The sequence below is a fragment of the Ananas comosus genome, linkage group 7, assembly GCF_001540865.1.
Source record: "Ananas comosus cultivar F153 linkage group 7, ASM154086v1, whole genome shotgun sequence".
In the NCBI taxonomy this organism is placed as follows: domain Eukaryota; kingdom Viridiplantae; phylum Streptophyta; class Magnoliopsida; order Poales; family Bromeliaceae; genus Ananas; species Ananas comosus.
In genome coordinates this window covers 7,441,564-7,463,189 of record NC_033627.1, presented here as the reverse complement: position 1 = coordinate 7,463,189, position 21,626 = coordinate 7,441,564, and the positions used below count along the sequence as shown (strand labels likewise).

The following is a 21,626-nucleotide window of genomic DNA, read 5'->3' as shown; positions in this document are numbered from 1 at the left end:
TAGTGATGCTCCAATACCACTACATGTAAACAGTGGTAGCTCGTATAGGATTTGGATCTATTTTAGGGTCCACCTCTACTATATTCATCAATCTATCATCCCAAGTTCATCAATTTATCATCCCAACGCTGAATATATGAAGCATGATACGACAAGGAAAGAGAGAGAGAGAGAGAGAGAGAGAGAGAGAGAGAGAGAGAGAGAGGAAGATAGAGCGAGAGAGGGTATGGGGAAGACAGCTCGGACAGGGTTGGGTGTATAATACGAAGAGAATACGGTGAATGGTTCACCGTGTATGGACACGGTGAATCATTTACCGTGTCTAAACATGATAATTCATTCACCATATCTAAACACGGTGAACCATTCACCGTGTTTGGACACGGTGAATGCATTGCCGTGTTCAACTTATTCCAACTCCTCCCAGCCTGCTCGCGTGGCACTGATGTGGCGCCTACATGGCAGGGATAGGCCCAAAATTGCAATTATAAATTTGGTGTGGCTATTTGTGAAAATAATTTTTTTGAGGCCAAATGCAAAAAAAAGTCCAATAATATTTTATTTATAAGATACAAACGTCCAAAATTTATGATTTTAAATTTATTCTTTTGATAGTATATCATCCAATAGTATAAAATAAATTAATAAAAAGCTAATAATTTAAATTTAGAATTCAATTATAAATTTAGAATTCAATTATAAGATTGTTTATTACGAGTATTTAAGTATTTTAAATTTAAATAGTTATTGATGGCATGAGTCTATTTTTTAATTAATTTATTTTCCAAATTTGATTTGTTTTGATTTGTTTTTAGTTTGTTAATTATAATTATTTATTTATTTTTATAATATGTATAAATATTCTTTTATTCCATCGACAATTCCGTCTTTCAATTTCTGTCCATATATATATATATATATAGAGTCCGGCTATGGTGCTTGTAAAAGCACCAAGCACTTGGTGCTTGTAAATTTTTTACCGTTAGATCTCTGTCTTTGATCATTTTTATCCGTTAGATTATACTATTCAACCAACCACCCACTCAACCCTAGGGGGCCCACATCATCCTAACCGCACATCTCTTAATCCAAGGGCCAAAAACTTACAAGCACCAATGACTTGGTACTTTTAAAAACATAGGAGCTCAATTCTATATATATATATATATATATAGTAGGGCTATTATGTTATTAGGAGCACAACAGCTCTTGTGCTCCTAACTTCCTAACCATACATCAATAGGTGGTTAGGACACGAGAGAAAAGAGAAATTAAAGAAAAATTCAAAGAGAAGAGAAATTGAGATACACAATTTTTTCTCTTTTTTTTCTCTCTCACATCCTAACCACCCATCAAAATTAATGGATGGTTAGAAAGTTAGGAGTATAAGGGCTGCTGTGCTCCTAATAGGACATCTGCCTTACTCTCTCTCTCTATATATACATAGAATAGGGGTACTATACTCTTATGAGTATAGAGCTCCTTGTACTTATAAGCTATTTTCGATAATGGAGCTTCCGAATCGACGATCCATACTATTAAATATGATCTAGAGTATTTGAAACATGATCTATCATCAAAGACGATCGTACTCATAAGAGTATAATAGCCGGACTCTCTCTCTCTCTCTCTCTCTTTATATATATATATATATATATATATATATATATATATATATATAGTGCGTTTGGTATGCTTCTTGTACATTTTGTTCTGTGGGATCACCCGCATATTTATAAGGGATTCCAAAATCCTAATAGTGTTAGAGATAAGGCCAAATCGGTTATTAATTGTTATTCTAATATGACTAGGATTTATCTCTAACTAGCTTTCCAATTTGAAAGCGAGATTAATTCCAATCCAATTAGATAACATAATATCCGTCGGATCGAACCCGCTTATGGGCGTACCCGATTCGATTTAACCGAATGCCAACATAAAGTGATTACATGCCTAGGAAGTTGCTTTTCTTTTCGTCACTTCATTAGTTTCTTCATCATCACCCTGGGATGGATTTGACCCTACATTTGTATTAATTGTACGTGATGCCAATGAAAATTGAGAGTTTTCATTAGTCGGTTGTTTAGAGATTTTTTATTCTTTTGGTTTGTAAAATTTGACCTATTAATTAATCATCAAGAGAGTAATAAATATAAAAATAGTATCAAGCAAGGAGAATAATTTAATGATTGTGCAAATAAAACCAAAACACAGTCAAAGTGGTGTTTGTACTCGTGAAAAATTTTAATATATTGATAAATAATCCTCGTAACTACTGAAACATTATGAAAGTTTTAGAAAAATATTGTTCTCTAGTCAGAAATAACAAGAAAGTATTATCCTCCCTTTGTAACTGTAAGGACGCCGGATGAAGGTCGACGAAGATCTTGGCAACAGGGTTAGTGCGGATGACGCTAGTCTATTCGTACACAGACTAGCCGGTAGATTGGAAAAAAAAGCCCCACTCGCGGAGGAGGAGACGACTTAGAGGAGGAGGATGCTGGACGCATGTGTGGGACTAGGAGAAACCGAGAAAATGAGGAGGATGGAGTGACGAACGAGGACGGCAGAGAAAATATAGGAGAAGAGACTTGTTAGGTTTTGGATGATAAAATGACTATTTTTTACCATTGGATGAAGATCCAATGTTTAAAAATTGTTAGAGTACTTTTTTTTATACTGTATAAATAATAAATAATGTAAAACTTTTTCAGGTCCGGATTTAGGCTCGGGTTCGGGCCGGGTACATACAAAACTTGTTTATACCCGTATCTGAATCCGTTGGGTTTTTATTTTCTATATGCATAACCAAATTCATATCCGTTTAGTTTAGTTAAACTCGTCCTGTTCAGATTCGAGTTCGAATAATATTTCAGGTATCCATACTCAGTTGACATCCTTACTACTAATCCAAAATGGTAGATCTAATGACGAAAAAATGATGGCACCAAATGCTTCGTACCTTTAGTGCGTACATATGTGTGTGAAAAAATTGATAGTACTAAGTGCTTAGCACTATTAGAGACACTCTCATCGGACTATATGCGCATGTGTGCGTGCGCGTCATCCAATCCTCCTTTCCTATCACGAGAATAACTAATTAGCAGTTTGCTAGAGTGCATCCAACTCTACGTTAACCGTTCCCACCTAAATTGAATCTAACGGAGCGGGTACATACAGAACCTCCATCCAATTACGCCGAGTCCAATGGATGACGGATTGGCCAAATAAGGCCACGCTAAATCGGGTCTTATGACCCAAATTCAACAATTTCCATCTACAAAATCTACAACGCCAAAGGAACGCCAAAGGACAAAGAAGGGTAAAATATGCATGGAAGTTCCCAAATGATGATAAATATGTTAAAAAAAAAAACGTAGAGGAAACATCCAGATTACGAACAGAATACTATTAGTATATAGATTGCTTGATCCGGTATTGCCTTGTTACAATAATAATAGGTAGCTACAAAGTGTATAAAGCCAAAACAGAAGGAATTAAGATAACATCCTAACATCCCATAAAGCCAAGTGTAATCCAAAAGAGCTAAAAGAAAAAGAAAGAAACAAATTAAAAACTAGGATGATCTATGCACATCTAGCTACTAAGTCTTTTCAGAAGATTGTACTCTGCAAACCTACTCAGCTACCATAAGCAGATGAATTAGTAGAAGGCTAAAGCAAAGAACCTTCAAAACAAAACAATAGTCTAAGAGCTTGCCGGCGGAGTGATCATTCAGTAATTCTGGTATCGTCAGCAACAAGTGTAGGTGCTACATTTAGATCCATTTCACTACTTCCCCTACAAATATCACTTTCTCCTTGCAGTACAGATTGCCAACTGCTACGTACTTTGGGTGCATCAGCTCCTGTGCCTCCAACAGACAAAGTAACAGAGATCGTGGGATGCTGAGCACCGGGTTCTAGCGAGAGCCTCTCTGTATTGCCACCAGATACATCATTCTTGCATGTTTCCAATTCTTTTGATGTAATCTCCAAATTGTTGGCTGGTATGTTAGCAGATGAAGAATTTTCAGTCTGAAAATGTTCATCTTTCATGAGCTCATCCTCTTTAACCAAAGCGCCACTTTCAATGATTTCTGTAGAGATCTCTACACTCTTGTGCTCTGTATGCATGCTTTGGTGCTCCTCTTTAGTCTGAAAATGTTCATCTCTCGTGAGCTCATCCTCTTTAATCAAAGTGCCAGTTTCAATGATTTCCGCAGAGATCTGTACACTCTTGTGCTCCGTATGCACGCTTTGGTTCTCCTCTCCCGTCTGAAAATGTTCATCTTTCCTAAGCTCATCCTCTTTAACCAAAGGCACACTTTCAATGATTCCTGCAGAGATCTGTACGCTCTTATGCTCTGTATGCATGCTTTGGTGCTCCTCTTCATTGAAGGATGGCCGCACCAGTCGTCTTCTCTTTCTTTGGGACCCCTCATCTTTATTGCTCTCCGTTGTCTCATGCATCCCACTCCCACTCTTCATCTTTTGAACTTTACTGCTCCGCCGCTTGAAATCCCTGAAAAGAAGCTGAATACATTCTTCGGCAACTGCTTCACTGCTTGAATCCAACTCACTATCAAAATCAGCTTTGTTTAATTCTTTTTCTGATGTAGTCTCAGGTACATCTTCCTCATCCCAACTTATTATGTTTGACACATCAACTGTTGTACCAAAAGTCTTAGCCCACAGTTCTCTTCTCTGAGATATGATACTCAAAATTTGATCCACTGAGGGACCTGCTTCATATTCATGTCTGATGTTGCTTTGACGAGTGGGTCGTGGCACACTTGATAAACGAGTGAACACACTTTTTCTTTGCTCAAAATCTGATTGTAGTCTGGAATTGGCCACAGGCTGAGGATGTCGGTAATTCTCTCCATGCATTATTAGGAGGTCAGGCGCCGGATCTTCTTCATAGTCTATGCCAATCTTGGAATCACAGAAGTCATCATATTCCAAAGAGAGCGGTATATAGTCAGGGGCAGACCCTACATTATGATGTTGCTGTCCTCTCACAGTATATTCCATTTCAGCTGCGAGATGGTTACTGTTGCCTGAACTCTCAACCAAGGGCAGAAAAGTTTCTATGCCCTTTGGTGCAACAATCTTGTTTACTGGAGCAGATTTAACAACAGGAGGGATATAATAGTCAGGAGAGTAAGCCTGGTTATCTTGGAGAGTAGCATGACTAGTGTAACCTTGGTCAAGAGTACTGATTCTAGCAGACTCATAAACTGGGAATGATGTGTCTCTCTTCACTTCTTCGCTGTTAAGCAGAAATGTACTCTGGAAGCTAGAGGCAGGCAATATATTTAAGGTATTTAGATCTGATTGTATTGGAGATTGATTCCTAATAGGAGGCATGTGTGTGCCGGTGGAAAGCCTTGGATAAGCAGTTGGATCCTTGTAAAATGAACCAACTATGCCTTGAGTAATGGAGGAGGAGAGGTCAACTCCATGGCTTGGGATATTGTGAAATTGATCGTAGAACGTACTTGACAAATTACTCTTAAGAGAGCTGTCATTTTGAGATTCTGAAAACATAGAACCAAACAGCGATTTGGTACCACCGTATGGGACCTTTTGAAACAGCCCATGTCGGGAATCATCTGCCGAATTTTCAGATGTTAAAATAGACTTATGTTGTTCATGTGAATTAAGCCTTACTGATCTAGTTCCCCTAACTGTGCCCTCAAACTGCTGTTCCATTTTGTTAGGTATCGTTGCTTCCCAGTAAGGTTGAACACTAGTCTTCTTCAAAGAAAACAAGTAAATCAGCTTGGAAACCTGAATGATCAACTACTGCACATCAGTTGCAATCTACATAACTAGGAAATCAAGTGAATAGTACGTAATCTCAAACTTACAAGAGGAGCATACCTGTTTGTAAGTCAAACCAAAGTGGAACTTGAAGGGCTCATAGTAGTTTTCTTCAATAGCATGACAGAATTCGTCTTCAGACAGTGGCTTGCAAGACCAAGTTCTTCTGAAACGAATCTGAATGAACCGCAGAATCAAAATCATTAATTGACTATAAGATGGATAACACTTAAAGAATTTAAGTGAAATCTACAGTGACAAAATGGACAGCAAGAAAGATGTTCAGATTAAATATGCTGCTGGAAGTAGGTAAAAGTAGGTAAAAAGAAATTCAAACTAAATACTAGAAATCAACAACCACAAAATACGGGTGCCATATAGCTCATAATTTATAACCATAAAAGGAGTACAATTTGGCATGTTTTAATGCCGAATTACACAACAACATCCTGCATTTTTGCTGTCTCAAATCTCCATTACCCTTCAGCATTGATTTCAACCCTGCACCTCACCACTACTTCAAACAGGCCTAGAAACTTGAGATGTTTGTTAACATGCTGCACAAATATGTGCTAAAATGGTCTAGCATATCATGTTGGTTCTATATCTGAACATTTATCTAAGTTGCAAGATGTCATGCGTCATGAAGACATTGATAACAATATGAGGGAAATTCCGGTAAAGTGATCATGGTTCTGCCTGACCCTACAAAAGCATGCTCTTATATAATAAATGTACAGCTAAATAAAAGATATCTCCTGTACTAGTTTGCAATTTATTGGACAACTAAAATAGAAGCTCTCTCCTATACTAGTTTGCAATTTACTGGACATTTTATTCAATTTATGAATCTACTTTACTGAACATGACAATCATTATCATCCGCCAACTCGCTTTCACGAAGCTTGGAAACCCACCATTTATCAATCATCCCAAATTTGGGGTTTATTTGAGATAGTGGTGAAGTGCAGAGTTGAAGTTGATACAATATTTTACATAGGACGATAATTGAGAAACAGGCTAAACTGCAAGAATCTATTTTTGTAAATTTACCCAGATTAATAGCATTTAGACACTGCAACATGTTGACAAAAGGTGAACTTCTATAAAGAAAGGTGAAGCTCAGAAAGATAAACAACTTACAATTCAACTATAACGGAAAGACAGATTTTCAAGAAAAGATAAAAGTAAATTTCCATACCTGAGAAGGGTAAAGCCTCCCTGATGAGGAAAATGCAGCAGGCACAATATTCTGCGCACCATCTGAAGTTGCCTCAAACACCCCATGAAGTTTCCTCTCCTCATATTCAAATAAAAATAGCACCATGCCAGCTTTTACTTTCTTTACAAAATCTGCCTGATTATATGGAAAACCGAAAAGCTTTCTTCCAAGACATTCCTTCTTTGTCCTTCGGTTGCACATGAAAATTGCACCCACAAGGACTGAACTGTGTCTCTCAAAACTATCTGTCTTCTTTTGTCCCATCAAATTCCTTGAAAAAAAAAAAAAAAAAACTGAAAGCCATACCAGTGTGCAGCATATTAGAAAGCAAAGAGAAAATATCAAAAGACTCGGAAGAAAGCTAACTTAGAACGAAAGTCCTTGCCGTGTCTACAACAATCCATTGGTGATAGTACAAAAATCATAATAGATCATGGCAACTATAGAGAAACTAATACATAATAAGAAACTAGTAAAGTGCACGTGAAAATGCACGTCACATATTTAAAAAAAAATAATAATTAAGATCGGATATGATATTCATATAGTAATAAACACACACAATCAAGATCGATGTAATATATATCTTTTCTTACCAAAATAAATGGCATTCTCTAAACCCTAAAAAATAAATTAATTAACTATTCTATAGACAATACTATTTATTTTTGTCAGTTTACTAAAAATCCATACCTAATCTGCAAAATTCAAAAAAGTGATCTATTTTTGCTAAAATGCAACACCAGTAGATTTTTTATGCAAATTGGCCTTAAATCTATTAACTGATAAAAAATAAAAGTAAAAAATAAAAGTAAAAAATATCAATTTAAAAATAAATGAATAAAAGTTGAGGATCCTAGTTTAAAATGGCCTATAGTTGAGGGCGTTCGCCTCTTCCCCTCCCTCGTGCTCTCTTCAAAATCACATTGTTGTTGATGCCTTTTTTGGAAAACGTGCAGTATAATTGGGAATTAATGAGAGAAAGGATATCTAAAAAGGCAAGAGGGTAATTTGATCCAAAAAATTGACAGATACCTTTAATGTTATTCGTGGGATTAGATCTAATGGCTTATAAATATTTTGTAAAATAAAAAATTTAAAATAAAAAGAATATTAAACGTTTGCGAGATACCAATTAGAAAATAGATTAAGATGGCTAATATTGTTAGGATATGATCGGTATTGCATTATGAGAAAGGGACAATTTTGGAAGAGAAAAGAGGAAACTCCCTCTTTTATTAATAGTATAGATATAGATAACCATGTAACATAGTAAGCTCAATACAACATTGCGTTATAACCATTAAAAAAAAAACCAGTAGATTATTTACCTTGACACCTTGACATTCAAAAATCTATGGATAAACTGCCCAACATTACTCGGCTTGTCACTCAGCCCACCTTCCTTGCTTTTCCTTTAGTGTCACATCCAAAATCATGCGACAGCTATTCTTTTAATACCCCTTATACCAAGGTTTTAAGTACCCGTCGGTACGGGCCGTATCCACCGTGCCGTACCATGCCAACAAGATACTGGCAGGATACAGACCCCGTGCCGATGGCACAATTCAAAACCCTCTATTCTTTAAATTAGTAAGTAATTTTCTCAATAAAATTCAAAAGATGTGATAAAAAGACATAATAAATAGTTAGAATATTTTGTTGCTAAAGAAAATAAATATTTCATGCTATTATGAGTCGGCACACAAGAATTTTTTTGACCGGCACGCATCGGCACGACTCGGCACGCACCGTACCGTACCGTGCAAGCAAGTTTCTGGCACGACCCTGTGCCACAGTACTTAAATCCTTGCCTTATACCCTTAACACGATGGATCTGTGGCAGCACAACACTATGTCTACAGTCCCTTCGTATTCACTCTCTTGTCACCCCACCCATTTCTGTCACAGCCCCTGCACTGCTTACGCCTCCAGCCCCTGCTGCCTCTTATCTAAGTTGTATTTTAAGATGCTATCTAAATTGGAATTCATATTAAAATGCTTAGTTTCATGCAAAGTTGCTATGAAATGAGCTTATGTATCACAAGAAAAGCCAACGGGTAAATTGAACTTATAGTCCCCAAAGTTTTGTCGAGTTTCACTTTAATCCTCGAACTTTTAAGTTTGAAATTCAATAACCCGGACTATGTTAGTCCCTATCCTCATCTACTGTTGAAGGAACAATTGTTGCCTAAACGAAGTGCATCCGTACACCCTTAAACCACGTATTCATCAGCCTTTGATATCTATCGTGTATTTCAATCCCAGCAACCAATAGAGTTGGAGTTTTTTCATTGCTTAGACATTGACTGGCCGGATTGAAATTACAACATGAATGGAGGGGCTATGGATCCACAGTGCACAAATGGGCAGATGCACTATATGCAGGTAATAAATTTTCTCTACCAAAAAGGTAATAGAAAGGACTAAAGTAGAACCCTGATAAATGTTTGGGGTGTTGAATTGAATATCAAACACGAAGTGATTGAAGATCAAATTGAAACCTGACTAAGCAATGAAACCTTATTTCACTCAGACCACAGTGATTGCACATCGCACACAAATACAACCTGACAAATGACAGAAGCAGATGAAGGCATTCAATCTCAGAAGTGATTGCATATAAAATATCACGTCCAAAACAACATCAAGCACTTTTGCATAAACGACCTCACAAGGACGCATTACGAAACCAATCGACACAGTAAGTGCGAGGCAAAACCTATTCCATGCTAAACACAAACAACGAGTCATAGATTGCTCGGCAAAACCCATAAACAATGCGTATTTAGGTTTTCAGGAAGATACCCCCACTTCTTGCTAGCGTCTCTGACTGTTGTGCGAACGTGTAATGGCGACTCAAATGCTCGCGGGATGGCTCTCCAAGCTTCGAATAAACGACGAGATTGGCGCTGGAGTCATCTTAGCATCACGAGAGTATTGTAATAGACGGAAGAGACGGGAGAGGGAGTCGGAGGGGTTTCCATCTGTGGAGACCGGCGATGAAATGCTATTTGTAGGGAGGGGCACGCTGGTGCGGCGGTACGTGGATGGACTTTTTTTACAACAGACCCTCTAAAACTTTATAATTTGTAAAACAACCCTGTCGAAATTGTATTTGAAAATTAATCCTTTTTTCGCCACGTAACGCGCCAGGGTGGAGATTTTCTCTAAAAACAGTGAATCGTTCGTCTTCAGTAAGGCGGTGAACGATTCACCATCTTTGTAATATAAATATTGAAGATGGTGAATGGTTCACCGTCTTCCGCCTTCACTAAGGCGGTGAATCATTCACTATCTTCAGTTTTTTTCGGCGCAAACCGGGCGCGAAAACGGACTCCGAAATGTTAAAACTGTCAAAACTACTGATTTTGTTTTGAGTGCCGGTGCTGAAAAATTGGGTACCGATACGCAATACAAAATGAAAGGAACGAACTCTCAAGTTCTGAGGAATTGAACCTAAGTATCGGTACTAAGTTTGTACTGCGTACCTGTACTGAAAATTGGATACCAATACGCAATAGAAAATCTGAGAATCTAATGTTTGGGTTTTGAGAAACTAGATTTAGGGTATCAGAACTGAATACTTGAGTACCGGTATGCAAACCCGAGTACTGGTACGCAGTTCTGCAAAATTCAGATTTTGAAGGATATTTTGGTAAAATCATGTGTAAATAAAATTAGTGTGAGATACTATTTTTATTGACTTAGAAAGATAAAAGATAATTTTATAATAATTTATATGGAATGAAAATAGAAAATTTAGGATTTTCTAGAAGGATCGGGCTAATCTTTCAGCTGAAAATTCAAGGTGTCAGAAAATTATAAAATTTAGAAAATATGTCGAAACTATTTTTTTGAGACCAAATTTAACATTTCATGTCATTCCGACACCCGAGTAGTGAAAACGGAGCCTAACAATAATTTGATAAAGATTCTAGTCGCTAGAGCTTTCGATAAGGATTTAAGTGCCGTGGCACGGGGTCATGCCGGAAACTTGCCGGTACGGTACGGTACTGTAGCACACTGAACTTTGGCAAATTGCGAGGTTCGAATGTTTGATTTTTGTTTCGAGCTTTTCCATATTTTCTGGAGGATCGTTGACCGTGTTCCAATCTATGGCGCGCATCCCGAGAATCGATATTTAAAACTTAGCACCAAAGTCTCTAAAGTGAAGATTATTGGCTGCTCTCGGGTTGGACTCTGCAGAGCAGAATACCGGTACTGCATCAGGCTGGTACCGGTACCCAGTGCATTTTTCTACGAACCCGAGGCTCAGGTTGCGTAGTCTGCAGCTTGTAACCGGTGACACTTGCCCGTGGTACCGGTACGCAGTGCAGTTTCGCAGACTATAGTTTTTTAGGGGTGTTTTTGATATTGTAGCAATTCTATAAGATACCCCACGCCCTTGCTGGTTTCCTAAGCTTGGAAACATAGGAGAGCAAGGTAGGGAAGCACCTCTCTTCTCATCTTTGGATTTTCCTTCCATTTTGCTTGGGTTTTGGTGGTTTAATCTTCTCCTTTTGCCTATTTTTGCGTTTTAGTGGCATTTCCACCATAAGAGAAGTCTTGCAGCTTGGTTTGGAGTTTATGAAGGAGAAATCTTCAACCCTAGCTCATTCCAAGCCTTGTTTGAAGCTTCTAAAGAGGTTAGTAACATGTTTCTCTCATTTGATCCATGTTTTGATAGATTTCATGAGATGAAATCCTAGAAATGAGAATCTAGGATTTTATTTGGGGTTTCTTGATTTGAGGCTTTTGAGTGATGGGTGTAGAACACTCTTATAGGTTGGATTTGGAACTTTCTAGCTTCGATTTGGGCTTTGATCAAGTTCTTCTTGACCCAAGGTATTTTTACACTTTTGTATGTGTAATTTTCGAAGTAGTCGTTTTGTAGCTTTTAACTCTTTAAAAATTCTCTTAGGGTGCTAGAAGCTTGGGGGACAACTTCGTTCGAAGGAACGAAAAGGTTGGAAGTGCTTCCAGTGGGTTTGACCTCACCGAAATAGGTGATTCACCCTACGTCTTTCTTTTGGTGTTAAGACGTAAATAGATGCTTTTTCATGCTCATTATGACATGCTAGAATTTATGAGAACATAATATATACATGTTATGTGTAATAAAATTTATGCTTTATGTAGTAGAGGCATATATGTGAATTTGGGCATAAAGTGACCCTTCATGATGATTTCCTTGTATGCAACATTATGGAGCATGTTAGAGATTACAAGTTATGTGTAGGGCATTTATACTCTATGTAGTAGAGGTATATAATGTGGATTTGCATTCTAACGACAAGTGGTTGCATTGCCCATTGTGTAATAATAGAGAGCATGATTAGAGATAAACAAGGGTTCGATCTTGTTAATGTAAGGAAGTGAATTCTCGAAATCTGAGAGTTGTACTTCGTCCAGGATCGACTGTTTGTCGAGAGAATACCCTTTGGGGAAGTTAAAAATGTCCAAAGCACAAAAGTGCCTTTGAGTGAGTCCACGAGAGCTAATGGTGCAAACTGCAACATTGGGCTGATGTTACTCTCGGGGACCGGTCTCTGGAGGCGAGAGACCGGTTCCATCGGCTGGGTGTAGCGGGGTTGCTTGGTGCAACCGGTCCCTGGCAGGGAGGGACCGGTTCTTGAACGTGGTCCCAGTGAGAAATGCTGAAATTTGGCTAAGTCCTGAAAATCGAGCTCTCGGGGACCAGTCTCTCAGGCGAGGACCGGTCTCCTGAGGATCGGTCTCCCGGGGAGAGACCGGTTCCCGAACGCGTGCACCCGAGGGAGGCTCTCGGGGACCGGCCCCAAGTCGGGGAGACCGGTCCCTCCGCGCGAATTCTACCCAGTGAAAGCAGGTTGAGAGATGAAAAGTTGAGGGGCTAAACTGGATTTTGTTACATTAGAGGGGCTTATGAGCCCACTCCTTCTCTCATTCTCTTATTTCTCTCTTTCCCTCTCTCACACTCTCTTACTCTCCCTCTCTTTCTCTAGAAAGAGAAGAAGAACAAGGAGAACAGGAAGGAGAGGAAGGAAAAGGAGAAGAAGAAAAAGAAAAAGGAGAAGGTGGAGATCAAGGAGAAGGCTTTAAATATCTTCCTCTCCCTCCCCTCTTCCCATTGGTGTAGCTCAAGAGGTAAGCTACTAAACCCTAGCTTTATAAACTTAGGGTTTTGGGTTTTGATGCTTTGGAATAGGTCAAATAGACCCTAAGCATGCTTCTACGTAGATCAATTCCAAGAATCTATGGATTTATTGATGGTTTGCTATAGGTGCAAACCTAGGGCTCCAAAATGGGGTTTTTGAGAAAGTGTGAGATTGATCTCATTTGAAGCCTTGGAAACCTAATTGCTAGGTCATAAAACGTGGGGGCGAAGTCGGTTTTAGCATTCGGCGAGGTGTCACGCCGCCGAAACATACCTTGGCCGTTCCGCCGCGGCGACGGACGCGAACGGACAGACCTTCCCCTGTCGCCAGGCTCAGCACAAGAATGTGTAAGGAATTTACCGGATTTTAATTCAAATTATCACATTCAGCATGCACAAACATTGCCAACACAGAGATCAAGTAATCCACAAGATATACGAGTGAAATGAGAGAGTACTTACAACATTAGCATTAGTGCATTCATTTAATTCATTTTTCATTCAAAATAATAGCTTCCAACTCACCTACAAGAATCTCTCTCAATACATAGGTGCTAAATGCAAAAGGAAGCAAGCTATTATCTACCACGGTCTCAGTGGTCTGGGCGCGGACGCCCTTGCCCGGCGCTCTCTCTGCGCATGAACCACCACTGAATAGAGGGGTGAGAATCACTGTCTATAGTTTCCGTGGGCCGGCGCGCCTGCGACTCCCACTAGAGTCAATGGCACAAGTACAACAGATAGATAGATTGATATGTATCTGAAAGCTGTAAAGTGCGTGTAGTAGGAAGCTATGCTACTATGCCCATGAATCATGAATAATGAATGCATGCATCATATAATAAGGTTGGCCTACCATGCTAACAAGTCCGATCCATGGTTTGAATAGTAATGCTTATGGACATTTATAAAACCTTGTAACCTTTTTCATTTACCCAATTGTGGGGGCTAGGGGCTCGTCTATCACTTCAAATCCAAAGGGGGAGGGAAGCTCAAGTGCACCAAAGCCGGGACCCGTGCTGCGGACTCCATGTGGTCGGATCCTCATTTTGGTACCTAGTTCGCGCAACACTCGGAGTACTCGAGACATCCTCCATGATGGAGGATTGGCATGGCTATACACCCATCGAGACTGTTGAGAGTAGATCTTCCTCCCAAGCGAGGACTGTCAACTAGTGTCAAACCAATCCAATCTTTCCAAGTGAGGGAGGCTTACTGCTAGAGTAACGACTGTTCGCGGTAAATATCAGATGTTCCGAATTCGTGCAATGTTATTTAGTTTCTAATTCATTGTCAAAGCATTTTCTTAAAGGGATACCTATCCCTAGTGTCATCGACCTTCTGTGTTCTTTACACTACCTTAATGCACTCGTTTATTCAATGTTGGATGTCACTCGGCTTGTTCTTTGCAATTAACACTATTTTCTATGTCGATCAATACCCCATCGGGTTCATCTCTATCTTTGGATCATGGATCCGTTCCTGACCAATTCTACCTATCTAGTTAAGCCGTTCAAGTCACTAGGTTATTCATTTAGAAAGCTAAGTGGAGTAGCTAAATGCAATCTACAATGCAACAGTAGAGATGAGATTAAAGCATCTGACATAAAAGGAGTTTCGAGTCGTCGGATGACACCCCCCACCTTTGTATCAATGTAGAAGGCTTTTGGAATTTTTGTCGGCGGAAGCTTCGAAAAGGCTTTAGCTTCTCGGCCAGATCTGCTGCCCGGCCCATTTTGCCGGAGAAGCTCACGTCGGATTCGCGAGAAGCCAAAAATCGATTCGCCCGGTTTTGGGACCTATCTTAATGGGTTTCAATGGCTTCAAATGAGATCAATCTCATACATTTACAAACCTCATTTTGGAACCTAGATTTGCACTTAATATGCAAATCACCCCATAAATCCTAGCATTACTTGGGATTTGATCTTATTTTAAGTTGCTTGGTAATTTGACATTCCCAAGGACATAAACCCAAAAACTTAAGTTTAGAAGCCTAGGGTTTAGTAGTTACCTCAAGGTTACTCCATGGGGAGAGGAGAGGGAGTGGAGGTGCTCCAAGGCTTCTCTTGATCTTCCTTCTTTTTCTCCTTAGCTTATCTTTCTCTCTTTTCATTTCTTACTTTTCTTCTTTTTCTCTTCTTTCTTTCTAGAGAGAGGGAGGCAGAGAGAAATTGAGAGTGAGAGAGAGGAAATGAGAGTTGTGAGGGAGAGAGAGGGGCTCGACCACTCAAATAATTGATATTTGCAAAGAAGCCTCAATTTACCCCTTGTAATGCTTACTGGCGGTTTTTCGCGCGGAGCGACGGTCTCCGACTAATGGCCGGGTCCCGAGGAGTTCCCTCGCAGCCGCAGCGTTCAGGGAACGGTCTTTCCCCCCCAGGGACCGGTCTCGGGAGACGGTCTGCATGAGAGACCGGTCCCAGAGAGCTTGATTTTCGAGACTTAGCAATTTTTGGCATCTCACGCTGGGGCGTTCCGGGACCGGTCTCGCACCAGGTGACGTTGTATCGGCAACCCGCAACACGCAGCCGAGGGAACGGTCTCTCAACTGCAGGAACAGGGTGCCCGGAGAGATACTTCTGCCCAATGATGCATTTGCCTTTTTATCGCGGCTCAACTCAAGTCCTTCGGCGCTTTCGGAATTTGCACTCACAAAGGGTTTACTTTCGACAATCAGTCGGATTGGATGAAGTACATCATGTATTCGGAAATTATTCCCTTACGGCGATGCGGCGTGAAGTTTCGACAAATAGGCGAATTGAATTTACGTTGGGCTAAGGAAGGCTAAAGCCTTATCGTTAAGTTCACCGAGAGATTTCAGCCTCTTATCCGGTAAAAGGGGAGGGGGTGACCGAAGCTTTCGAACTCCTTTATATGTCTTAGATTGATTCCATTATCTATCGCCCCCCCCCCCCCCCCCCTCTGTTGCATTGTAAGGATTGATAGTAAAATTTCCTTATGCTTTTATTGCATGTGACTTGGAACGACTTTGGTAACTTAGATAGGTGAGGATTGTGGTCGGAAAGTGTGGTCTATTGATGCGAAAGAAAGATTTATGACCGTATAGGGGAGTTGTGACAGTTAGAGTAGTGTTATGTTAAAGAACAGTGAGTCGGATCTAGTTAAGAATAACGGAGTGGCTAATGTAGTGTAAATGCATAGAGGTTCGTGACTAGGGATAGGTGGACCTTAAGAAATGCCTTATGTGACAATATTTAGAAAGATAGGTGATTACATGAATGTTGGGAACGAGACTTCCGCAGAGAGATGTCGCCCTATGTCATAGGCATTCCTCACTTGGAGAGGATTGATTGGGTTATTTACCTTTTGTAGAGGATATTCTCACTTTGGGAGGCATAGATATTGGTCACGTTGTCTTTTGGTGGTGGTTAGCCATCCATATCCTACATGGAAAGATTGTCATCGAGTACTCCGGTGTGTGGACTAGACACTATGAGGTCCAAACCACATGGGTCCGCAACAGAGTCCCGGTGGGTGCACTTGTAGCTCGCCTTCCCACTTTGGAATGAAAGGTGAGTTATTGGCGAGCCTAAGGGCCTTCGCTCATATTGGGTAAATGGAAGGTTAAAGGCTTTGACAATGGTCATTGAACGATTTATATATGAACTGAATCAGTTGTATGCATGATAGCACTTTGATTCATATGATGAATGATTTCATAGTCTGATTTGGGATATGATAGTTTTTCTACATTCGCATGTACATGGCTTTAGATATCTATCTATCTATCTATCTGTTGATTGTTGTGCGGCACTTAAGGACTTAGTCGGCTGAGATCCGGCAGAGTCGGCGGGCCGAGCCACTGGGATATGGGAAGATAGGTTGTCACCCCACTTATTCCAGTGGTAGATACAGGGTTGCTGTACGAGAGGACACGGCGAGGGCATCGCGCTGCGCATCTGTGGACGTAGGTCGCATTAGACTTTTTTTTTTGCATTGCACCCTATGTAATTGAGAGATTCATTGTAGGTGAGGATTTGGAGAGTATGTATTTTGGAAATATGCATGATGTAATATTTTAAGAGGAAATGATCTGTAATGAAAGATGCAAATATTGTAATAGTTAGTAAAGACTTCTTTTATTTCACTCTATTCTTTGTGGATTGCTTGTCTTCTTGTTGTTGGCACTGTTTGTTGCTCGTAATGTGTACTAGTTCAGTTTAATTTGGGGGTAATTCTTGTAAATTCTGTTGTTGAGCCTTGGCGGACAGGGGAGGTGTGTCGTTCGGCGGTCCTCGGGCGGTTCGCCGCCGGCGCCCGATCGTTTGCCAAATTGGTAGTGGTTCGGGGCGGGGCTTGTGAGTTTAAACCTTTGTTTAAATTGCGAAATGAAGCGAACTAGCATTAGTTGCATGTTGGAGGCTATACTGTGGTAGGCAAGAACATATTCTTGTGCTTTTAGTGCTGTTAGGGTCAACATGAACAAGGTGATAAATCATTTAGTGAACAACTAGATATATTATTGTGATATTGCATTCGATTAAGGATCAATTAGTTGCATTCCTGTGTTGGAACTACTTGTCTGATATTATTCTATTCATATATAGGATTGGTAGAATATATATGTGTAGCGCCGAGGACGATACAATTTGGGCGGCTCGAGCACTGTAAAACACAACACGGACAGAGTTCCCCCTGTCGTCCAGGATCATCACTTGGTACATTTTCAAACAAGAGTTCACTAGCGGAAATACACAAATGAACTTAACGAGGAGCAATAGCATGAGTGAAAGAAGAACTAAACATTATACAAGTACTATGTTATCTTTTGTCAACATTTGATTTGTAACCTTATATCATGATTCTTTACACTTATGGACCATTGCATCTTTTTTGTCTCACATGCCTTCAAATAACTTTACATCTTTTGCTTTCTTTGCTTTATACTCACATCTTAAATGATCAATACAAATGATAAAAGGGTATATACTAACAAATATAAAGCTGACCGCGGTGGCATGTTCTATTCGGCGAGCGATACTTTTCTGTACGCGTCGCTCGCCGGCGCCGCTCGGTCCCGGCTTATGGGAATAGTGCGGGTGAGAACTATACAAAGTTTACAGTGGTTCGGCCCAATTCAGCCGACTTTCCTCACTGGACTAACTCAGGCATAAGTAGAAGGATAAGGCAGAATAGTAACCAACTATATCATGATTGTTAATATGGCCTTGAACAATCAAAGGGAAGTATGTCAATGTTAAATCATGCGAAGTATGCTAATTCTCTGTTCTTTACCTTTATTTTTAGTTTTGTTCTTATTATTGTTTTTAATCTCACGCGGCTAACCAAGGGTTTCGACATTACTTGCTACATTAAGTCAATCATCGGGGCATTACCTGCATCCGCTGAGAACGTCATCGGGTTTACTCCAAACCGTGATGCAAAACTCCGCGGGCAATCGTCTAGGGGTGAGGGGCTGACGGCCTCGAGCACGGACTTCATAGCAAGTATAATCGATCATTAACTTAAGTATATTATATATATATGTTCATCTTGTCTTTACTAACTCTTGTGTTTCTTTACATCTTTTTTTGCCTTAACTCTAGAGTATTGATTCTTAATTTAACTCGTTCTTTATGTCCATACGTCGCATTAGCTTAACCTTATATGTGTTCTTTTCATTCAATTGTTCTTTGATGCAACTAGCTTGGAGTGTCGACTTCCATATACTCGTCGATGTCACTCATCTATGCTTTGTGTAACTTTGTTTTTTATCTCATTAGGTTTCTCACATTACCTTCATGCATATATAGAGCGTGTTATGGTTTCTCACATAAAGCGCGGTGTACTACAATATTGAACATTTAAATAAATTCCATCACATTCAACCCTACCCAATGGCAGTGCAACATATATAATTTATGCTTCATTAATGAACTATTAGGAATGAGATGGGAATTTCCAAAAGTTTGACGTAGCACACACCTGTAGGCCATTCTTAGGATGCGTACGGTATTTCTTGGGATTTTTAGCTTCTCTGTTGTCACTTTGCGGCAAACGAAGCCTATTAGCATTTGCTCATATCTTTACATGACTTTTCGTAACGTTAAACGAGCGCACAACGCATCGGAAAACCCCAAATGACGTTTCTAAGAGGGTTAAATTTCATTTGGACCTTAAGCAAAGACCCTAATTTGGGCTGCCCTAGCTATAATTATTAACTAGGGTTTGATCTCATTGGGAAGCAAAGCAGCTTAGTTACTCTAGAGACTCCACAAAAACATTTTATTTTCAATCAAACTTGATAGTTTCGGATTCTTCAGGATGAGAGAGGTTGGTGAAGCTCTTCTTCAGCTTACTTCCCACCATTCCATGTTTTGTTCAAAAGGAAGCAAAGATAGTTCAAAACTCTATAGGGTTCCGTTTAACCTTTTGCTTAATCAAATCCACTGTTTGAGGTTCTACCATGGAATAGGGTAAGTTACTCTAAGCTTGTCTATGTTTGTCACCAGGGAAGAAGAGGAGAGTATAGTTCATCTCGGCTCTTTCCCTTCTTACTCCTTCCCTTCTTTCTTTTTTCTCTTTTCCTTTCTTTTCTTCTTCATCTTTGTTTCTTCATAGAGAGAGAAGAAGAGGTGAAGAGGGGTGTAGAGGGAGTGAAATGTGATGAAATAGCCTCATTTGCCCTGTACATACCATTGTGTCTGGTTGCAAAATTAATAGGACCTAACTATTCACTTTATTAACTGCTTTGAACTGGGGCGTCTTCGGGTTTAGGGGACGGTTCCACGCTGGGGTCCGGTCCAAGAAGGCTCTCCGAGCAGCGGGGGATCACGAGGCAACGTTCTCCGGGGGCGAGCAGTTTCGGGGACCGGTTCCGCAGGGACGGTTCACGAGAGCTGGTTTTCTGGGACTTACGCGTTATTTTCGCCTTTCTCATTTCTCGGTTCGGGACTGGTCTCTTCACCACGGGACGCGTCCGCGAGAGCTCAAAATGCAATTTGCCAGATTTTTGAGTTTTTAGCTCTCGAAAATGCCCATAAGCGCACTTGTGATCTTTTTACCTTAGACTTTCCGAAGTGGTTACTATCTCGACTTTGGTCATTTGGACTAAAGTTCGATATTTATTTTCGAATTTTCGGTAGATTACATTCTCCCTTTTCAAATTTCACTCGTTCGCGAAATTATACTACCTTAACTCGTCGACGTAAATAGATGCGGAGATACTCTCTCCGCAGGCGGTTCCATCGAGCTCCAAGCTAGCTTTGCACCGCATGGTTTGCTCATTGGACCTTCGATATGGAATTCTGCGACTTCGCAGTTTCTATTCTTCTCGATAGTGGATGCACAGCTGGGTTCTCTAGACTATCTGTCCGTAGCTTCCGGCTTGTACTCCATATAATATGTCGAGTTTCGATTTACTTCGGAGATTGACACATGGAACACATTGTTGAACTCCGCGAGTCTCGGTGGTAGTGCGAGCTTGTACCGCGGGACACCGCACCACCAACGCTCGAAGTATTCGATATGGTCAACATAACGGGGATGTCAAGTTCCGGACCAACCAAGTCGTTTTGATCCTCGCATTGGTGAGCATCTCAAAATATCAGCCGAAGTCTCGACGCGACTTCTAAGTCCTTTCTTCGCTTGTTCGGATACTCTTTTGCCAGAGATTGGACTCACTAACGTGCGGGCAGACGCCTTTTTGTCGCTCCGCATAATCCGGGCAAGAGCGGTTCTTCCCACGTCTGCTTCAATGAATAGGAGACGACATTATGTCCATATGTGCCTCAAATGGCAGGCACATCGTATGTTGTTTGATACTGTTATTATATGCGCAATCGCACTCGGCAAGAATCTGCCATCCTTTATAATCTAGTACACACGGCTCGGAAGTGAAATGTCTCAAGGATCTGTATCATCAGCTGCGATGTCATACTTGGAGGATGGAAGGTGCTAAAGTCGAGCGGTTGTGCCTAGCGCGTTTGCAAGCTTTCCGAAAGTGGGATGGAACTGGGGTCTCGATCGTACAATTGACTACGGGAACCCAGTGAAGTTCACAACTTCGTCGAAGGTAAAACTGTAGCTATTGTCTCGACTACGTGAGTATGGTATCGGCGCAAGAGTGTGCGATTTGTCATCGATCTGATCACCCATATCGAATTGTGGAGATCAACCAGCGCTATGTGATCGAGGCAAAGGTATAAGTCCATGTTATTTTTTCGATTTCAACGGTATGAGATAGACTTTTGTAGTTTTCACGCTCTGAATCAGAGCGCCTGTTTACGTGTTGGCACGTTAGAATTGGCGCTACGAACGTCTCCAATATTTCCTTCAGGTAACGACCCATATGCTCTTCAAGTCCTTGTACATTTTTAGTGCGCTGGGGTGTATACTATAAGGGGATTGGGTGCCGTTCTTGCATAATCGCCCTTCGTATTCATCTTTTAGGCAGCACACATCGATTCGATCG

General features: G+C 40.4%; 1 protein-coding gene across 3 annotated transcripts; it reads right to left on the bottom strand.

Annotated features, from left to right (window-relative positions):
• LOC109713513 lies at positions 3,420 to 10,042 on the bottom strand. 3 transcript variants are annotated; one of them, XM_020237635.1, is made up of 4 exons: positions 9,859 to 10,042; positions 7,030 to 7,321; positions 5,889 to 6,005; positions 3,420 to 5,807 (listed from the first exon to the last, which is right to left on the bottom strand). In XM_020237635.1, exons 2-4 carry the CDS (start codon positions 7,312 to 7,314, stop codon positions 3,732 to 3,734), a joined length of 2,478 nt encoding a protein of 825 aa, XP_020093224.1. In that variant the 5' UTR covers positions 7,315 to 7,321; positions 9,859 to 10,042; the 3' UTR covers positions 3,420 to 3,731. The 3 variants fall into 3 exon arrangements, with proteins under 3 accessions (XP_020093224.1, XP_020093225.1, XP_020093226.1); XM_020237636.1 differs by having other exon boundaries at positions 3,420 to 5,795; XM_020237637.1 differs by lacking the exons at positions 7,030 to 7,321; positions 9,859 to 10,042 and having other exon boundaries at positions 3,420 to 5,810; positions 5,889 to 6,004.